Source organism: Anomaloglossus baeobatrachus, chromosome 5, assembly GCF_048569485.1.
Source record: "Anomaloglossus baeobatrachus isolate aAnoBae1 chromosome 5, aAnoBae1.hap1, whole genome shotgun sequence".
In the NCBI taxonomy this organism is placed as follows: Eukaryota; Metazoa; Chordata; class Amphibia; order Anura; family Aromobatidae; genus Anomaloglossus; species Anomaloglossus baeobatrachus.
Window position 1 is genome coordinate 136,014,674 of NC_134357.1, and position 20,573 is coordinate 136,035,246.

Below are 20,573 nucleotides of genomic sequence, written 5' to 3' on the forward strand. Positions count from 1 at the left end.
GCAGGTCTTTGGAGGTAGTCTGTGGATTGTCCTTGACTGTTTTCACCATTCTTCTCTGCCTTTCTGATATTTTTCTTGGCCTGCCACTTCTGTGCTTAACACAAACTGTACCTGTGTTCTTCCATTTCCTTACTATGTCCCTCATGGTGGAAACTGACAGTTTAAATCTCAGAGACAACTTTTTGTATCCTTCCCCCAAACAACTATGTTGAATAATCTTTATTTTCAGATCACTTGAGAGTTATTTTGAGGAGCCCATGATGCCACACTTCATAGGAGATTTAAATAGGAGAACAACTTGCAAGTGGCCACCTTAAATACCTTTTCTCATGATTGGATACACCTGCCTATGAAGTTCAAAGCTTAATGAGGTTACAAAACCAATTTAGTGCTTTAATAAGTGAGTAAAAAGTAGTTAGGAGTGGTCAAATCAAGAAATTGATAAGGGTGCCCATACTTTTGCACCTGTCAAATTTTGTGTAAATGTGGATTGCACATTTTCTGTTAGTGCAAGAAACCTCATTTCAATCCAGAAATATTACTCAGTCCATCAGTTATTAGATATATGAAACTGAAATAGCTGTTGCAAAAACCCTAATTGTTATAAAGAAAAAAGGTTAACATTAATAGGGGTGCCCAAACTTTTTCATATGACTGTAATACCTCTCCCTGGGCTGGCACAGCCAGGGGGATTCGTAAGGTGCTGAGTTCGCCTCCTGACTAGACCTATTAGCTGTTTATAGCCATTTAATAATTACATTGTATATGCTGTTGTGGGGTCGCCATTAATGTGAACGCTCTGGGTTTTCGTGTGTAAATATTTAATAAAAGGCTGCTGTGGCCATTTCACCCAAGTCACTAGAAAGTCGTGTTATTTTATACACATCAGGTGGGTAGGAAACATGTTGGGATAATTGTCAGGAAACAACCAAATCCCCTCTTCAAAATGTCATTGTGCCGCCCCAGCAGCGTATCGAACCGCTCGGATCCGTGGGCAATGTCCGTTCGTGGCTCAAGGGTCTCCGGACCCGGGGGCTTGGGGCCACACTCTAAAGTTAAAGGAGGTATTTACAGGGGATGATAGTTCGTGGCGCCACCTGTGACGCCAGAAGTACCGCCGCTGCCGTTGTTGGGAGTACCCGGGATGATGGAATGGGGCGGCGAGGTGTTATTACCCTCCCCGGGTGGGTGTAGGCCCCGAGGCTCTGGAAGGTTATACTGAGTGCCGTGATGGGGAGATCACTCGTGTACTCACTCAGCCAATAAGCAGATGCTGACAATCGGGTAAACCAAGTCTCTGGTGCTGCTGCCTCTCTCGGGGGGCTCGTCCGGGTCCCGTCCCCTGCAGTGCTGCCTGGTGTGCTGTGACCTGCCTCCTGGCACAAAGTTTAGATTTACTAAAGTGGCCTAGTAGTTTGGAACTTGCTGGATCTCGCTCATCACTGTGGCTAAGTGTGGGAGCCTGCTCTGAGGGCTCACGCTTGGGATCTTGTGGGCTGCGTATCTGGAAGGCCCTATCCCCCTTGTTGTGCTAGTGACCTGATTCTGGAGCTAGTGGGAACAGTCCATAAAGGCACCGCTCTCCGCAGGCTAATTGCCGGGTTGCCTGAAGCTTCTCCCCAACCTAGGGTCCGTGTACCCCGCCGTGCCTTCGGTCCCAGACTGGTGATAGGACCAGATTGCTGACTGTCCTCTTGACAGGTCCCAGGCACCTAGCCTCAATCCCCTGCGACCGGGTGTGCGACTCCTCTAGGCCCAGACACCGCCTGCAACCTAGACAGCTACTCTCGGGAGCCACCACTCCCTGCCTCCTCCACTTCACTCCACTCCTCACTTCACTCCTCACTTCACTTCACTGACACTCTCCTGACCCTCCCTTCCTGACCCCTAGGTGGGCGACCCTATTCCGCTCAAACCGCCCACTGGTGTGTCTGGTGGGTGTGGTGCAGGGTGTTCATAGGATTTGATTTGCTGTTGGAGGCAGCACTGTTAGATGGGGACCCAGAACCATGAGAGACTTGGATACTGCACTTAGAGAAAAGAGCGTGCAGTACCCTGTGATGACCTGATAGTCCAGGGGCGTCACATCATGGATCCAGCAGCAATCCATTGACAAAGATATGCAGACTAAAAAATTACTGATTTCAACTAAATCCTTTTTTATTAATATTTAAGTTTATGGAAAACCGATCTGTTAAACAACCACCCATTTCTTGCATTTAATACTGATCTGTAAGAAAAAAAACACACTTTTTAAATGAAAGAAAAACAAATGGCTATTTATGAGATCCAGTTGAATCAGTTTTTATTTTTGCCGGATAAAAAAAAATTGTATCTGCACAACTTTACTATCAATGAATTGCTGCTGGATCTGTTCTGGACATGTGAACACAGTCTTAGGCATTCAGCTGTTTAATATGGCTACCTATGTGGTAGAGTGTCTGAACTGCATAAACAACATGTACAGAAAGCATCTACACTCATTGTGTTTTCTGGAAAGATTAGTTAATTGACAACCACTTTGTACGTTATTTAAAATTTGTTTGCTACTTTTACAATTGTAAAGAAAGAACACGTAACAGTAAACTGTGCAAGCATAAATTTACACGTTGTGAAAATCAACTTGACAACTAATCCCTCAACCACTAATACAAATGAGGTACACAAGGATAGTGAAATGCAACAGGAGGTTGAAGTTGGCTAACATAACAGGAACAGGCTCAGAGCAAATTCTTTGTAATGATATGTAGATGTCCCACCACATACAACCTGGAAAACCTTTTAAAATGCTAAAAAAATGAATAGAAGAAAAATGGTAAAATTCTACTAAAGGCTACTTTACATGCTGCGACATCGCTAGCGATCTCATTAGCGATGTGAAATTCTAGATCGCAAGTGCGATCTTTTGAGATTGCACGTGGGTCATTTTACGCGATGTCGCAGCATGTAAAGTAGCCTTTACTGAATGATTTAGTGAGATGTTTGGAAATACTTAAAGTCATTGTCTTTGCAATTGGTCATATCTTTGCAGATCTATATAAACGCACATTGTTCTTAGGACCATATGGAATCATATTGGTAGCGTTATTTCTACCAATAGAGTTTCATAGTTTTTAAAAGGAACCTGTTATCAGATTTGTCCCCTATAAGCTGCAGCCATCACCTGTATGCATTTATATACAGCATTCTAGAATACTGCATCTAAAGGCCCCGTCACACACAGAGATAAATATTTGGCAGATCTGTGGTTGCAGTGAAATCATGGACATATTCTTCCATTTGTACAGCCACAAACCTGGCACTGATTGTCCACAATTTCACTGCAACCACAGATCTGCCGCAGATTTATCTCTGTGTGTGACAGGGCCTTTAGAGTCCAGGCCAATCTGTGTACCATAAAAAACAGCTTCTTATTATACTCACTTGCGGGGCAGGGAGCAGAAGATAATCCAGCATCCAGTTCCAGAAATTTAAAACATCAATTTTTATTCAGAAAAAAGTTAAAATTCCATGTTCCATGGTTGCATTAAAAGCGCATCATAGCAGGTGTAAAAATGGATACGCGTTTCGGACGTATGTGTCCTTAGTCTAGATAACACTATGCAAAATGACATGTTACTATAAGGGTAAGAACAGGAAGTGGTGGAACAATCAAGTCAAGTGTGATACACATGTTTCACAGATTTACCACAAGAGGAGAAAAAAAAAAAAAAGCGGGGAGAGTGAAATAATTTAGAGGACATTAGCAATCTCATTTTTCACATTCATGCCATACGGCATTCTCGTTTTAAGTAGGAACATCCATTTTGCCTCTCTACGCAATAAAATTTCCCCCATGTCACCACCTCTCTTTGGTAAAACAATTTCTTCAGCTGCAACAACTTTTAAAGAATCCAGGTTGCCCGCATGCTGGCTCTGAAAATGTCTAGATACCGCAAACAAGGCACGGGTAGTAGTGTGACTGACATCATAAACATGCTCGCATATGCGTCTTCTTAGTGCACGTGATGTAGATCCCACATACTGAATATGGCACTGTGTACAAGTCACAACATATATCACACCACTTGTGCCGCAATTTATCAATGTGCGGATTTTAAATTCCTGTTCAGACACACTTGAAACAACTTTAGTAGTGCCTGTCATGAACTTGCACTGTCCACAATTTTTTTGTCCGCACTTGTAAGAGCCAACTGTGGGCAACCAACTTTGCTGGCCATTTTTATTTCTGTTTTTAGCATTTTTATTTTGGTGGTTGCTAGGGGCAACCATATTTGCAATAGTTTTATTGCGTTTAGAAACGAATTTTACACCGTCTTTTAGGATGGTCCTTAAAGTGTCATCCACATACTGAATTGGCAAATATTTCTTTATGACACTAAAACTACTATAAAAATCACTGCTATAATCAGTGGAAAAACCCACAGGTGAACAGTCCATTGAACTTGAAGAAGATATTTTTTTCGTTTGCAAATACTATTCCTTGGTTTTTCCATCTGATTTTTTCTTGGCTGCACTGATGATTTTAGATGAATAACCTCTCCTTTTAAAACGTCCTTCTATGATTTTACATTGATTTTCATATGCATTAGATGATGTGCACGTGCGTCTAGCCCTTATGAATTCTCCCGTTGGGACATTATTAGTGACATGACGGGGGTGACAACTGGTCGCATAAAGCAGAGCATTCCCTGCTGTAGGTTTTCTGTAGATATCGCATTCCACTGCTTCATTCTCTAAGTCTGCACAGAGACTTACATCCAAAAACGGAATGGTTATTTTATTAAATTGAAAGGTGAATTTTATATTGCAGGGATTGTTGTTTAGATATTCCACGAAATTTTGTATGTCACCAGTTGTTCCATCCCAGATCACTATCACGTCATCTATATATCTCAAGAAAAGAAAAACATTAGATATGAAGGGTTTTTTTCAGAAAAAATAAACTCCTCCTCCCACCAAGACATAAAAATGTTGGTGAGAGAAGGAGAAAATTTCTCCCTGAACCTTGTGGTAACAAGGTCTAACTACCAAAAGTCCGTGCACCGTTCTGGCTGATACTCCAATCTCCTGAAAGGGTAAGCTGTTTTTTTCTTCCTCTTGTCTTGTCACTTGCGGGGCAGTCCAGTCTCATGGGCGATGCTGGTCTCGATCCAGCGCATCCTATCTTCTTGCGATCACCGTCCTCCTTCCCGGCTCCGTGTGGATGACGCCTCTTACATCATCTACACAGAGGTCCCTATTGTCCTCCTGCACACACGCACTTCTCTCTGCCCTGCTGAGGGCAGCGTAAAGTACTGCAATACACAGGCAGGGGGAAAGGTCAAAGAACGTTTTGTTTCCTATCACTGAGCCAGTGCTTAACCCATTTACACATATTTCCCCTAGTACCATTATTCTGATTTTATGTACCAACCTTTTGTGTGGCATCCTAACAAACACCTTTGAACAGTCCATATTGACAACATCCACTGCATGTTCCTGGCCCAGTCTGGCATTTACCTCCTCATAGAAGCTGATTAGATTAGCTTGACAGAACCGACCCCTCATAAACACATGCTCTTACTGGGTCATGAGGCTATTCTGCTTGAGATACTCCAGGACAGCATCTCTTAGGAAACACTCAAGTTTAACCTCCTACGGTGGGTAAAATCCTTATCGGCCTATAGTTTCCAGGTTCAGATTTTGTCCCCTTTTTGAATATTGACACACCATTTGCTATGCGCCAGTCCTGTGGTACAGATCCTTATGTCATCTGTGAAGATTAAAAATAATGGTCTGGCTATCACCGTACTTAATTCCTGCAGTATTCGGGGATGTAGGCCATCAGGGCCTGGGGATTTATCTATTTTAGTTTGATTTTGAGGTGGCTCCATAGTTCCTTCTGGGTGAAACAGGTGACATTTAATGGAGAATTTATGGTCTCGCTGATCACGTCATTTGTCATGGGATTTTCTTATATAAATACTGTAGAGAAAAAGGCATTTGGCAGACTGGCCTTTCCTTCATCCTCTTCCACCATTTCATCAAGACTATTTTTGAGGGAGTCAAACTATTATTTTTGAGTTTCTTACTGTCTTTGTTGTTAAAAGGTTGGAGTTTTTTTGCATTATTTTTACTTTCTCTCACAATAAGACTATCTCAATCTTTGCCTTGTTTTGGTTTTTATACAATTTATTTAATTTTCTATAATTATTCCTCCTCACTACCCTCTTGCTTTAATTCCCTAAACACTTTCTTTTTGTCATTTATTGTGTTCCTTACAGATCTATTCAGCCATAGTGTTTTCCTTTCTCTTTCTAAATTGTTTATTCACATAAGGTATATATTGTGCACAGGTGCTATTTAGGATTCTTATAAAAATGTCCCATTTGTTGTATGTACTTTTATTTCTCAGGACATTGTCCCAGTTTATGGCCTTCCTGAAGTTTAGTATCCTTGTAGCTCCTCTACTGTAAATCTTATTAAAGGATACATGAAAACTTATTATTTTGTGAATACTTATACCCAAGTGACCCCCAACCCATATATTTGATATGCGTTCCAGCTTATTATTATAGTACAATTTATTCCATGGCGCTGTACATGTGAAAAGGGGTATGCATAATATTGACAAGTACAATAATCATAAACAATACAAAGCACAGACTGGTACAAGAGTAAAGAGGTCCCTGCCCGCGAGACCTCACAGTCTACAGGGGATGGGTGAGGATACAGTAGGTGAGGGTAGAGATGGTCATGAGGCGCTATAATAGACTGACGGTTACTGCAGGTTTTAGGCTTGTCGGAAGAGGTTGGTCTTCAGGTTCCTTTTGAAGCTTTCAAAGGTAGGCAATATTCTGATGTGTTGGGGCAGAGAGTTCCAGAGTATGGGGGAGGCACGGGAGAAATCTTGTATGCGATTGTGGGAAGAGGAGATAAAAGGGCAGGAGAGAAGGCAATCTTGTGAGGATCGGAGGTTACGTGCAGGTAAGTACTAGGAGACCAGGTCACAGATGTTTGGATCAGACAGGTTGTGGATGACTTTGTATGTCATGGTTAGGGTTTTGAACTGGAGTCATTGGGCAATGGGAAGCCAGTAAAGCGATTGGCAGAGAGGAGAGGTGAAGGAGTAGCCAGTGGACAGGTGGATTAGTCAGGCAGCATAGTTTAGAATAAATTGTAGGGGTGTGAGAGATTAGAAGGGAGGCCACAGTGCAGGGGGTTGCAGTAGTCCAGGCAGGAGATATTAAAAGTATACATTAGTGTTTTTGCTACTTTTTGGTTAAGGAATGTACAAACCTGAGAAATATTTTTGAGTTGGGGGTTAAGAGGGCTTGGCTATGTGGCTTGAAAGAGAGAGCAGAGTCCAGGTTTACCCTCAGGCAGCAAGCGCATGGGACTGGGGAGAGTGAGTAGCCATCAACTTTGATGCATAGGGTTATTGGGGGGTTGAGTGAGGAGGAGGAGGAAAGATAATGAATTCTGTTTTGTCCATGTTAAGTTTTAGAAATCAAGCAGAGAAAAAGGATGATATAGCAGACAGAAATTGTGGGATTCTGGTTAGTAAGGAGGTGGTGTCAGTTCTAGAGAGGTAGATCTGTGCATCGTCAGCATAGAGATGATACTGAAAGCCGTGGGACTCTGAGCTGTCCCAGGCTGAAGGTGCAGATGAAGAACAGCAGAGGCCCCAGAACTGAACCATGGGGGACACCTACACATAGGGGGCAAGATGAGGAAGTGGTGTGAGAGAGGGAGACGCTGAAAGTCTGGTTCGTAAATATGGAGTGATCCAGCATAGTGCCAAGTCTGTGATGATGAGAGAATCTATGGGATTTTGGTTAATATTAGGTGTAGCAGTGCCCCACTCCTTGTTTGATCCTGAACCAATTGTGAAAGGTAATTGTCTTTCATTGTTGTCAAAAACCTATTTCCTTTGCTGGTCCTGCAAGTTTCTGCTCCCCAAATTATTTCAGGGTAGTTGAAGACCCCCATAATAATGACTTCTCCCTGATTTGCTGCTTCATCTATTTGCTTAATCAGAATATTTTCTACCACTTCCATTATATTTGGAGACTTGCAACAAAATCCTATTATTATTCTATTCTTTCTCTTTCCCCTTATCTCCACCCACAGGGATTCTACATTTTCATGAGCTACACATATATTATGACGTAGGATGTGTTTTAGGGATGATTTTACATATAAACATACACCTCCCCCTCACTTATTTGCATAATCATTCCTGAACAGACTATAGCTTTGTAAATTAACAGGTCAGTCATAGCTCTTAGAAGGGAGGAAATTTCAGGTCAGTTTTCCCACTGAAGGTCCACAACATGGACACCGTATTGCCAACAGTAAGGAATCCAAGAAGTGTAAAAAAATCCAGCAAACCAACCTTCTTTAAAAATGTAATTAAATTTTATTGAAAAATATTCCATAAAAATAAAATAATTTGGCAGCATAGAAAATCCAGAGAGAAAGGAGGGGGAACGGGGAGTGGGGGGGGACCGGGGGGGATGCTGTTACTTATTAATTGTTTCAGTGTTGAATGTTGAAACAATGAATAAGGAATAGTCATAGCTCTTGTCCAATCATGTTTCCGCTATCTACACCATATCATAATTTTCTTCCAACAATAGTAATTCTTATTGTATTTCTGCTTTGTGTACTGATAGTTCTAACCCCTACCCCCATGCCACAGACAATTTCATTACTTGTGCCCAGGTCACTATTGCACTAGCTTCCCCCCCTGTACAGTAACTGCCCTCCCACCCAGTCCCTAGTTTACACTCCTCCAGGCTTCTACCTATGTTTACCACCAGCACAGCTGCACCCTCCCCTTTAAAGATGCAACGTATCCTAGCATCGAGCCAACAGAGAAGTCATCCCAGTTCTCCAGAAAATCCCAAACCTTCCTCCATAGATCAATTCCTGAGCCACTTATTCACCTCTCAAATCTACTGCTGCCTCTCTAATGTGCTACATGCACTAATTGAGAAAATACTACCTTCAAGGTCCTAGCTTTTAGCTTACAGGACCTTTTCGGTATCTTCCACCTACCATTACCACTGGGTCCTCACCAGCCCCTCCCATTAATCTGTCAACCCAACCAGCGATGTGCTGAAATTGAGCACCAGGAAGACAATACACATTTTGATGATCCCTTTCTTTGTGACGGATTGCCCTATCTGTTCCCATAATGGAGTCCCCCCCACTACCAACATCTGTCTTGCCTGCCAGTGCTCCTATTTCCACCCTTACTAGAGCTGACACATCCCCATATTTCAGAGGACATGTCTTGCTGCAGCAGTGTTACTCCTGTACAGACACCCCCTTCATATTCTAACTTAGCAAACTTTTTGGGGTATGCCAGATCAGGTCTAGCCTCCTTGCACTTTTCCATCTACCCCACCTTCTAACTGTGACCCAGCTAGCTGACTCTATGTCCTGCTGCTCCATACTATGCTCCTCCCCCAGATTTACCCCAAATAGCAGCTGCTCAATGAGCAGCAAACCTCTTTCCATATTTTCTATGGATCTCTGTGTTGCCAGCTGTTCATTTACATCTAGTACCTGGGTTTCCAAATGCGCAACGTGCCCACATCTCACACAGCAGTATGCACTCTCAAATGGTTGTTCAAGGATTGTATACATGCTACAAGATATACACTGAATGGTATTGTCAATAATGGAGTACATTTTCCTAATGGGGATTGCACAAGACAGAAATATGAATAAGTAAATTAAAGAACATATTACAGTGACAAGTTACTCCCTAAATCCAAAGTCATTGAATGACAAGTCACACACTTAATCCAAATCACACTTAGAAACAAATCACACTCACCCACTCTTTCACACTTGATATAGATGATTTAGTTACTTTTCCTCTTAACTACAATACAACCTGCAACTCACTGCAATGTCTGCAATACATCATATTATTTGGTATTATTATATTTAGTAATATGTGAATTATGATAAATACAATAAAGTTGACACCTTCAGAGATTCCCATTGTTTGACACAGTTTTAAGAACTATATTAGGAAGTTACAAAACTAAAGAGTTGGAATATATAATTTTAATTTTTTACTTTTTTGTATATTTAGTTCCTTTTTTAAAAAAAAGCTTAAATTTGCAAAAACAAATTTGTTCTTTTGTTTAGGCATTAACAAAATAGAAGGAAGATGTGTTCTGGTGTTCGACTTTTCATCTCTCAGCAGCGTTGAGGAGCTTCAGTTTGCCGAAATCCAAATTAGAACATCTGCAATAGAAAAACCTTTTGGAGAAGGGGCACAAGTGATTATAGACGTTTTTCATCACAATTCAGCATGTCAAAGAGCTAGTGACTTATGCAAAATGTATGTCTATTTGGGCACATTTAAAAATGCACTTCAGTCCAGATCTTCAGACAGTTGGAGAGTCATAGATGCTACAAAAATTGTCTCCAACTGGTTTGACAGGTCTAATAAATCTGACATTCACCTTGCAAAGCTTAATGAAAGGTTCTCAGGAACAGAGAGTGCAAAAAGGAGATACAAAAAGCAAACATCCGAAGATCAGCAGGTGATGATGTTTGTATATTCCCATATGTCCAAGAAGGAAAGGTCATTGGGGATGGCCACTCTTTTACAAGATGTGCTACAGTCAAAATACCTTAATACAATGTCATCCATAAAAAACATCACTGTCTCCAGAAGACATAGAAGAAGCCATATCATTAACGATCAAATGAAGCAAGCCCAACCTGTGGACAATCTAAGCAATCTTTGCAGAAGAGTAGATTTCATTGTCGATTTTAAAATGATTGGTTGGGATGCTTGGATCATTCATCCAAAAAAGTACAATGCTTATCGATGTGAAGGCACTTGCCCAAGTCCAGTGAATGAGGGAGTCAAGCCGAACAATCATTCATACCTACAGGTAAGGAGATGTCTACCAAAGCTAGACAGAAAAATATATGTTTTCATCAACCTTAATATATGATAAGTTGCATTAATTACAGGTGAAAATCTGTGCCCTGCCCTGAGCTTCCATTAATGAGATGCAGATTTGGGGTTTCTTTTAGTATACAGCAACACAAATCCAACATTTAGAAAGATTGCCTTTGATCAGCATCTGGGATGTTCATTTAATTAAAAAAAAAAAGCACCAATGGTGATAAATAAATGGGGTAATTTGGCATTGAGATTTTTAGTGTATGCCAAGTTCAAGGCCCTTTCACATGAACAGATGATAATCTGTTCATAATGAGCAGTAAATTAACACTATGTCAATTTTCACTCATTAGATTTCCATTTACATGTGATGTAGGTGCAAAATCTATGGGTACAAGCAATTGTTACTAGAGTTAACAGGTTTGGATATGTTGTCAAGCAACAATTATTATTTTTAGGCATATAATTTTTAGGCATATTAAAAAGATGCAGTCAGGCAATGAATGAGAGTTTACTCATATTTCTGGAGATTGCTGCCATGTTAACAGGGGAAAAGATTAGGAAAAGCATTCCTAGGGACATTTGTACCTACACTGTTTCAATCACTAGTTTCAATTTGTGTAAAACAAAGGAAACGAAAACACAAAATGAATGTAAAAAGCTGCTAGATACACAGAAGTTATAATCTAGTTGAAATAGCTAGCTATCTTACCAGCCAGGATATAAAGTCTAATTAGGCCACGTGCACACATTAAGTATTTGCGGAGTTTTTTACCTCAGTATTTGTAACCAAAACCAGGCGTGGGTGAAAAATACAGAAGTGGTGTCATGTTTGTAGCACACCACGGGGCAGGCAGTTAACCTACTCATCGCGGGGCCGTTTCGGGTCAGGCGTTGTCACGGGGTGGCCTTGGGGAATAGCCGCCGCTGCCGGGTTCCTCTCCAGGGCAGGTGTTAAGGCAGCTGGGATGGTGTCGCTCCCTATAGGCAGAGCAGGCCCCGGGTGGATGATGAGGGTTGAAATGACCGTTGGCGCCTATGCACTGGGCGGCGGCACCGGTAAGGATGAGACAACACAGTCTCTGTGGGTTCAGGGTGCAGTTTACTCACAACTTCGGCTGCCAGCCCGGTCACACTGGTCACTGCTGTAATGGGCTGAGGTCAATTCCAGGTCCGGTAAAGGGGTTACCACCGGTGTTTTGAAAGAGAAGAAGTGAGTCCTATTTCTAGGGTGTCCCCCTCTGCAGTTAGGTACCCTGGCTGAGCTCCCGCTCCAAGCCCCTAGGTTCAAGAAAGTCCAAGTTGTCCAGAGATGTTTTGCCAGAACTATGGTCCTGACGGGATCTGTCTGTGTGAGTGTGTTGCGCCTATATCTACCCCACGTTTTTCTTGGGCATTCTAAAACCACCATGGGTGAGTGATCAATATGTTGTAGATTTGGCTATATATTCCCTATGTATTTGTAGTAATATACTATGATGGGTGCTCTTAATTGGAAGCCCTGGTTTGGGTAAGGGCTGCACTCTAGTATTAAACTAGACTATTTAATGAATACACTGAAATCCATGATTTATATATGGGATATATGTGGTCTTCTACTACTACCCTATATTTATGTTAATTCATATTAGATATAATGCAATAAATTATCAATTATGTGTTTATTGATCATCACAAATTTTCCATCTTTTGCCATGTGTGGTTTGCTGGCCCTCTGTAAATTGTCTTCAGGGACTCCCTGTAAAAACCTGTTAATTAGAACTGTAATCTGATGTTGTATTTTAACTTCTTGCTATAATGATATTTAATACAAATTTTTATATTTTTGCAAGGAGTTAGTTTTTGACATGTTTTGATTTTCGTGGTCTTGACATGACCAAGACTACATTTTCCCTTTAGTCCTCTTGTTATAAATATATCTACCCCAGGTGGACCCCGCCCCCCAGGTGGCTGGCTTCAGTGACCGGAGAAGTCCCATGTATCGTGATGGTCACCCCCTGCCTAACCTGAGCCATCCCCACCCTGTGAGAAGGCTCCTAAGCTGTATGTAGTGTGTGGATGTGGAACACCGATGTGAAACCCCCCCTTACCTGAGATAGATACAGCACCTCAATTGAAGTGCAATACCCTGTGGCGACCCAAGCCTCAGGGGTGCCACATGTTCATATTATACTTTTACTCGGACTGTTCCATTCCTTATTTTGGCTACAAATACTGAGTTAAGGAAACTCACCAAATACTCAATGTGTGCTTGTGGCCTTATACAGGTCTACCCAAATTACCATACAGTTTAGGATTTTTACAGAAGACATTCTTTAATTTTTGCCACTTTTAATTGCCACTGCCCAAGCCATCTCTGGTCCTTCAATTTTGACAGCTCCTTACCATTAGGACTCAAATCCATCATCAAGCGATTTTTCTTTATTTTAGTGCTTACAAAAAACTATATAAAGAAAATATTTGTGTTAGCATTGTCATTTTTTGTGATCAATACTATTATTTTTTGGTCGGTGGACCTATTTGAGGGCCTTTCTTTTGCACACGATGCTGATGTCTTGATAACATTTTGCAGGATATGTTTAAATCGCTTTTTATTAAATTTTAAGGTACAATAGCAGCGACTGAAAAATTACAATTCTTGAACCATTTTTTTTTCTTTTTTGCCATTTAATGCACAGACTAAATCTTTTTTTACCTTTTTATTAAAGCAAAATTTAATGGACATAATACCAGGTATGGTTTTTATAATTCTTTATTTTTGAACTGGGAAATTAGGGGATTTAAATTTTATTTTATTTCCATTTTTTATATCTTATTATTTTATTTTCCTTCTAGTAAAATTGATGTTTGCCTATGATACCGGTCAACCCACCCATTTAAATGCAGCTGTCAGTACTTGCAGGATCCAAATGGTTAATCAGTATAAAAAATAGAATATCCGTATTAAACACAATATTAAAAATAAAAACTATATATATATATATATATATATATATATATATAAAATATACAGTATATAATATGAAATGTTATATATATATATATATATATATATATATATATATATACATATAGGTATATATATATATACAGTACAGACCAAAAGTTTGGACACACCTCATTCAAAGAGTTTTCTTTATGTTCATGACTCTGAAAATTGTTGATTCACATTGAAGGCATCAAAACTAGGAACGGAAGACGGAACGGAAGACCAAGAGTCACCTCTGCTGCCGAGGATAAGATTATCCGAGTCACCAGCCTCAGAAATCGCAGGTTAACAGCAGCTCAGATTAGAGACCAGGTCAATGCCACACAGAGTTCTAGCAGCAGACACATCTCTACAACAACTGTTAAGAGGAGACTTTGTGCAGCAGGCCTTCATGGTAAAATAGCTGCTAGGAAACCACTTCTAAGGACAGGCAACAAGCAGAAGAGACTTGTTTGGGCTAAAGAACACAAGGAATGGACATTAGACCAGTGGAAATCTGTGCTTTGGTCTGATGAGTCCAAATTTGAGATCTTTGGATCCAACCACCGTGTCTTTGTGCGACGCAGAAAAGGTGAACGGATGGACTCTACATGCCTGGTTCCCACCGTGAAGCATGGAGGAGGAGGTGTGATGGTGTGGGGGTGCTTTGCTGGTGACACTGTTAGGGATTTATTCAAAATTGAAGGCATACAGAACCAGCATAGCTACCACAGCATCTTGCAGCAGCATGCCATTCCATCCGGTTTGCGTTTAGTTGGACCATCATTTATTTTTCAACAGGACAATGACCCCAAACACACCTCCAGGCTGTGTAAGGGCTATTTGACTAAGAAGGAGAGTGATGGGGTGCTACGCCAGATGACCTGGCCTCCACAGTCACCAGACCTGAACCCAATCGAGATGGTTGGGGTGAGCTGGACCGCAGAGTGAAGGCAAAAGTGCCAACAAGTGCTAAGCATCTCTGGGAACTCCTTCAAGACTGTTGGAAGACCATTTACGGTGACTACCTCTTGAAGCTCATCAAGAGAATGCTAAGAGTGTGGAAAGCAGTAATCAAAGCAAAAGGTGGCTACTTTGAAGAACCTAGAATATAAGACATATTTTCAGTTGTTTCACACTTTTTTGTTAAGTATTTTATTCCACATGTGTTACTTCATAGTTCTGATGCCTTCAATGTGAATCAACAGTTTTCAGAGTCATGAAAATAAAGAAAACTCTTTGATTGAGAAAGTGTGTCCAAACTTTTGGTCTGTACTGGAAATACATATATATATATATATATATATATATATATATATATATATATATATATTGTGAGGTAGCAGCGTTGCTTGGGCAAAAACGTGAGGCAGTGAGGCAGCAGCGTGTTCACACCAACAGTCTATTTATTGTTGCAGCATAAATAGATCCAATTTCCCACTGTCAAAGTCTCTTCCGGATCACAGCCGGTGCATATAGACAAATTCTTTGCATCAAAAAGTCTTGTTACCTTAGGACCCCGTTAACCGCAGGGATCTGTGTAAGGTTCTCCTAGGCTCACACTCTTGGCCTGTGTTCACTCCACACAGAGCCAGCCCAGCTCACACAGCATGTGTTAGCTTCACCAAGCCTGGCTCTCAACTGAGACACACCCTGCTGTGCTCTGCATGATTTAAACGAAAATGCCGGACATGAGGATTGCTACAAAACCTGGACTGGGAGGAGGGATCTGTCTCCCTGTTACCCTTTGTGCTATACTCCCAGTAATAGCTATAGCAAACTCAGAGGGTTTCCAGACACATTCTGGGGGACACATAGCGGTCTTCAAATATTACCCCTGTCACTGCCTCACAATATATATATATAAAATTTCATATTATATACTGTATATCATATATATATATATATATATATATATTTTCAATAAGGCATCCAAATTAGATTTTTTTATGTATTAGAATGAGATTTGTTTTGAACACTGTCTTCTCAATCCTTGTTGTTTCCTCTGAGAGCAAAATTTCACTAATCATTGTAGGATTTTTTTTGCCACAATATATTAAGGGTGATTTGATTCTTGCCTGAGGAGTTACATTTTCCAAACAATTTTGTAACTTTGTTGTTATCCTATTGTTAGCATTGTGCTGAAATCCTACCATTCATGTTTTTACCGTATCTTGTAAAGGAGATGGTTATGTGTTTTATTGCCCTATCTGACATCATCGATTTAAAAATAAATCTTTTAAATATTATGTTTAAAGGGGTATTCCCATCTCCAAGATCATATCTCAATATGTAATATGTGTAACACCTCCAATTAGAAATGTAGTATAGTTCTCCTGATAGACTATGTCTCTTACCTCATGTGCAGGGCATTGCTGTAGCTTAGGTATCCATGGTTATGACCACTAGTAACTAACTGTCACTATATGTATGGTCATAATCATGGATATCTAAGGTACTGCACATGAGGTAAGCGACATAGCTGATCAGGAGAACTATACTACATTTCTAATTGGAGGTATCTGCTAATCTTATTTAATTTTTTACACCTACTACATACTGGAATAGGATCTTGGAGATGGGAGATCTTGGAGATGGGAATACCCCTTTAATAAAGATATTCCAATTTTTATCCTGGCTAAATACTCCTGTATATCTATTGTTTTATTAGTTAAGAAAGGAAAGCCATCTATATATGGTCTAATATGTATTCAAATGGTTAAACATCAGCGATCTGAGCTAGCTCCAGTTGCTGCAATTAGATGTAGATGCTGGCTATGAAAAATAAGCGGCATCTACTGTATATAGTGCTGGCTCAGATCCTGAGCCTGATTTATGCTCCACCTCTGCCCACATGATTGTATTTAGGTTGAGTGATTATGAATAGGTCAAGGTGCACTCATAGTTCCAATTCTTAGTGAAATAAATATTCTCATCCCCTTCAATGGTAGATCACCTTGGAGCTTGTCTGACTTTGTATATGCTAAACCACTTCAGCAAAGTCACTTTCATTTTGAACTTATCTGTAGAGTTTGACCTACTTCAGCCTTGCTGCATCCTTGGCCACTTACTGTGAAAATCTCACATTCTTAAGGGCCTGAAGACAATCAGCAGGAAGTCCTGTACAATTAGCATATCTCAAGCTTCTTTGTTTAAATTAAGTAAATTAATGGCACCCTTTAGGAATGTTTACAGGACCCACCAGAATAGAAAAGACTTATTTAAAGAGTGATATAAAGCTAGAAAAAATATTATAATTGCCACAAGGAAAAAGAATGTGTAGAATAATTGAAATGGACATAAAAAATTAGAATGATATCGATTTGGGATGTTAAGTAAAATAACTTATTTATATATCTAAATTTCGGTGGCTAAGAAAACGGTCCTCTTAGATCTAGGTAATTGGATGTAGATTGAAGGAGGCCTCAGAGCAAAATATATGGCAGGAGACCCCCATCTTATTTCCAGATCCTGGATCCCAATTGACTCTTCAGGTAGTGATTTCCTTGAACTTCACATTTGAGAGCCCCATATTTTCACCTATATTTTTTTTTCTTTCAACAGCAACAACCTGAGCTTGTTTTCATGGAAAGGAACTCCAATTGTTTAGAGATGTGGGATATATAAAAACTATCCATACAAATAACGCCTACCAAAGATGGCAATGATGTCTACGGCCTCCCAACATAAATGTATGACCATGGGTCAAACATACAAGCTTGAATGATTATGGAATTCATCAGACATAGATAGATAGGCCAGAAAACAGACAGATAGAAGGCACTAAACCAGGGCAAGGACAAGGTATTTTGGTGCCCTAGGCAGATGAAGCCGATGGTGCCCATCATTTCCTGAGGAACCCTCAGCCCCCAGGTAAAGGAATAGGTCAGAGATGTGAATATAACTGAGTGCAGGGAGGGAGCCATGACCACGGCACAGGCAGGGAGAAGGGTGAGCGGTGTCACTGACTAACATCGCTCACCTCTATGTCTGTACCATGGCCACCAGTGTGCTGAATGCCTGTGGCCATTCAAAGCTTCCAGGTGGCTGCAGGCATTCAGTAATGCCACTCCCCCCCAAAAAAAAATGCACCCCTCAGGCAGGCAAGACGTAGCGCCCTAGGCAGCTGCCTACCCTGCCTACCCCTAGACTTATTTAATAATGTAAAGGATTGTGCCCAAAATCACAATGTGTTCTTATAATGTTATACAGAGTAGTTTTAGCACGGTAAGGTTAGGACATCCTATACACCTATGTGAAGCTGGAAGCCCAGAAGGGACACGTGCAGATGACAAAAACACACAAAGGTAGACTATAGAATCTTTATGTTGGGTTTAATCTGTGTATTAGCTAAAAGAATACTTTAAGGCCGCTTTACACGCTGCGATATTGTGACCAATATCGCTAGCATGGGTACCCGCCCCCATCGGTTGTGCGACATGGGCATATTGCTGCCCGTGACGCACAACATCGCCCAGACCCGTCACACTACTTACCTGCCCTGCAACGTCGCTGTGACCGTCGAAACGCCTCCTTTCTAAGGGGGCGGTTCGTTCAGCGTCACAGCGACGTCACAGCTGCGACACTGAACTGCCGCCAAATAGAAGCGGAGGGGTGGAGATGAGCGGGACGAACATCCCGCCCACCTCCTTCCTTCCTCATTGCGGGCGGGAGGCAGGTAAGGAGAGGTTCCTCGTTCCTGCGGTGTCACACGTAGCGATGTGTGCTGCCGCAGGAACGAGGAACAACTTTGTTACTGCTGCAGCAACGATATTTCAGAATGGACCCCCATGTCACCGATGAGCGATTTTGCACATTTTTACAACGATGCAAAATCGCTCAAAGGTGTCACACGCAACGGCATCGCTAATGCGGCCAGATGTGCGTCACAAACTCCGTGACCCCAACGAGATCGCTTGAGCGATGTCGCAGCGTGTAAAGCGTTTGTGAAAAATGATCCTATTGCCGGAATAACCCTTTAAATCACAAATGAAACATAACTGTGCAAATCTAATTCTTAAGAAATATACACTATTATCAAACAATCACCAATCATTCTATATATGTGTAACTCTATATATCTGTTTCTTTCACAGAGCTTAGTAAACTTCTACAACAGTAAAAGTGCCCCAGAGGTGTGCTGTGCCCCCACCAGGATGAGCCCCCTCAGCATGGTATACTTCCACAAACTGGAAATCACTTTTCAACTTCATGAAGACATGGTGGTAGAAGAATGTGGATGCCAGTGAAGTGACAAAAAACACTGGGCACTTATTTCTGCTTTGGCACAATGCACTTTACATTGCTGAAGCTTAGAAGTGTGGATAAATCATAATCAGAGGTCAATATGATCATTTTGTGGATATTTTGTAAATAATCAGGGTTACATTACATTAGTAATGTAGTGGATTGCTACAAGACGATGACTGAACGGATTATATGGGCAGTTATGGTTCCCACCTAATTATGTATATAGTGACAAATGGATTGTAATTTATTTAGGCTGTTTTATACAATTTCATATTAAAAATAAAACAATGGGTAAAAAAAAAAACATAAAAAAAATCCTCAATCTGGTAAAGACCTTATGTAATGTCGTAAATCTGAAAGTTATAAATTTATTACGTCACCCCCTTTCATGACTTTCCCATTTTCTGTTTTGTTGGGGTTTTATTTTGTTTTCTTCCACCCCCTTTAATTAAGAACCATATTTTTTTTTTATTATTATTATTTTTCTGGCAATATAGCCATATGAGGGATTGTTTTTGTGTTGTGTTTTTGTTTTTTGTATTTTTCTTTTTAAAGTGGTGAGGAAAAATTCTGTAGTTTGTAAATAAAAACTTTTTTTGCTTTTGTGGCCATTTTCCAAGACTCGCAACGTTTTCATTTTTCAGTATATGGGGCTGTGTAAGAGCTTGTTTGTTTGTTACCTGAGCTAGCGTTTATACCGATATGTTTTTGGAGCAGATGTGATGTTTTGATAGCCTTTTATTGTATATAATTACAATGTTCCGGTGGCCAAAAAAACATAATTCTAGCTTTTTGTTTTGTTTTTTTTTTATTACGCTGTTTACGAATCAGATTAATTTATTTTATATTTTGATAGGACAATTTCTGAAGGCAGTAATACCAAATATATGCATTTTTTATTATATTTTTAATGTTTTTAATCTCAATGGGGAAAAATAGCGGGTATTTGAACTTGTGTTTTTCATTTGTTTTTCTTTTTGGGTTTTTTTTTTGGTTTTTTATTTTTTATTGTATTTACTAGTCCCCCTTAGGTGACTTAAAGCTGCAATCATCTGATTGCTTGTGCTATTGGAGCAGTGCATCAAAAGCACGTCAAAGGTCTTTTTTCACCTTCCTGGCCAGGCCAATTTTTTCAATTCTGACCAATGTCACTCTGTGATAATAACTTTAGAATGTTTCAAGATATTCCAGTGATTCTGAGACAGTTTTTGTGACACATTGTACTTTATATTAGTGGTAAAGTTTGGTCAATATTTGCATTTATCTATGAAAAGTTTGAACATTTGATCCAAAAAAATTGCAATTTTCCATCTTTGAATTTTTATGCCCTTAAATCAGTTAATTATATAGTACACACAATTATTAATAAATAATATTTACCACATGTTTACGTTACATCACCACAATTTTTGAAAAATAATTTGTTAGGAA

The 20,573-nt window shown here is 40.3% G+C and overlaps 1 protein-coding gene across 1 annotated transcript in view; it reads left to right on the top strand.

Moving 5' to 3' along the window:
* Positions 1–19,141, top strand: part of NODAL (nodal growth differentiation factor) — a 132,546-nt gene extending 113,405 nt beyond the window's left edge. The window contains exons 5-6 of the mRNA XM_075351678.1: positions 10,153–10,910; positions 18,989–19,141. Coding sequence (XP_075207793.1) covers positions 10,153–10,910; positions 18,989–19,141 — 911 coding nt within the window. The remainder of the gene's footprint in view (positions 1–10,152; positions 10,911–18,988) is intronic.
* Positions 19,142–20,573: the final 1,432 nt, after the last annotated feature.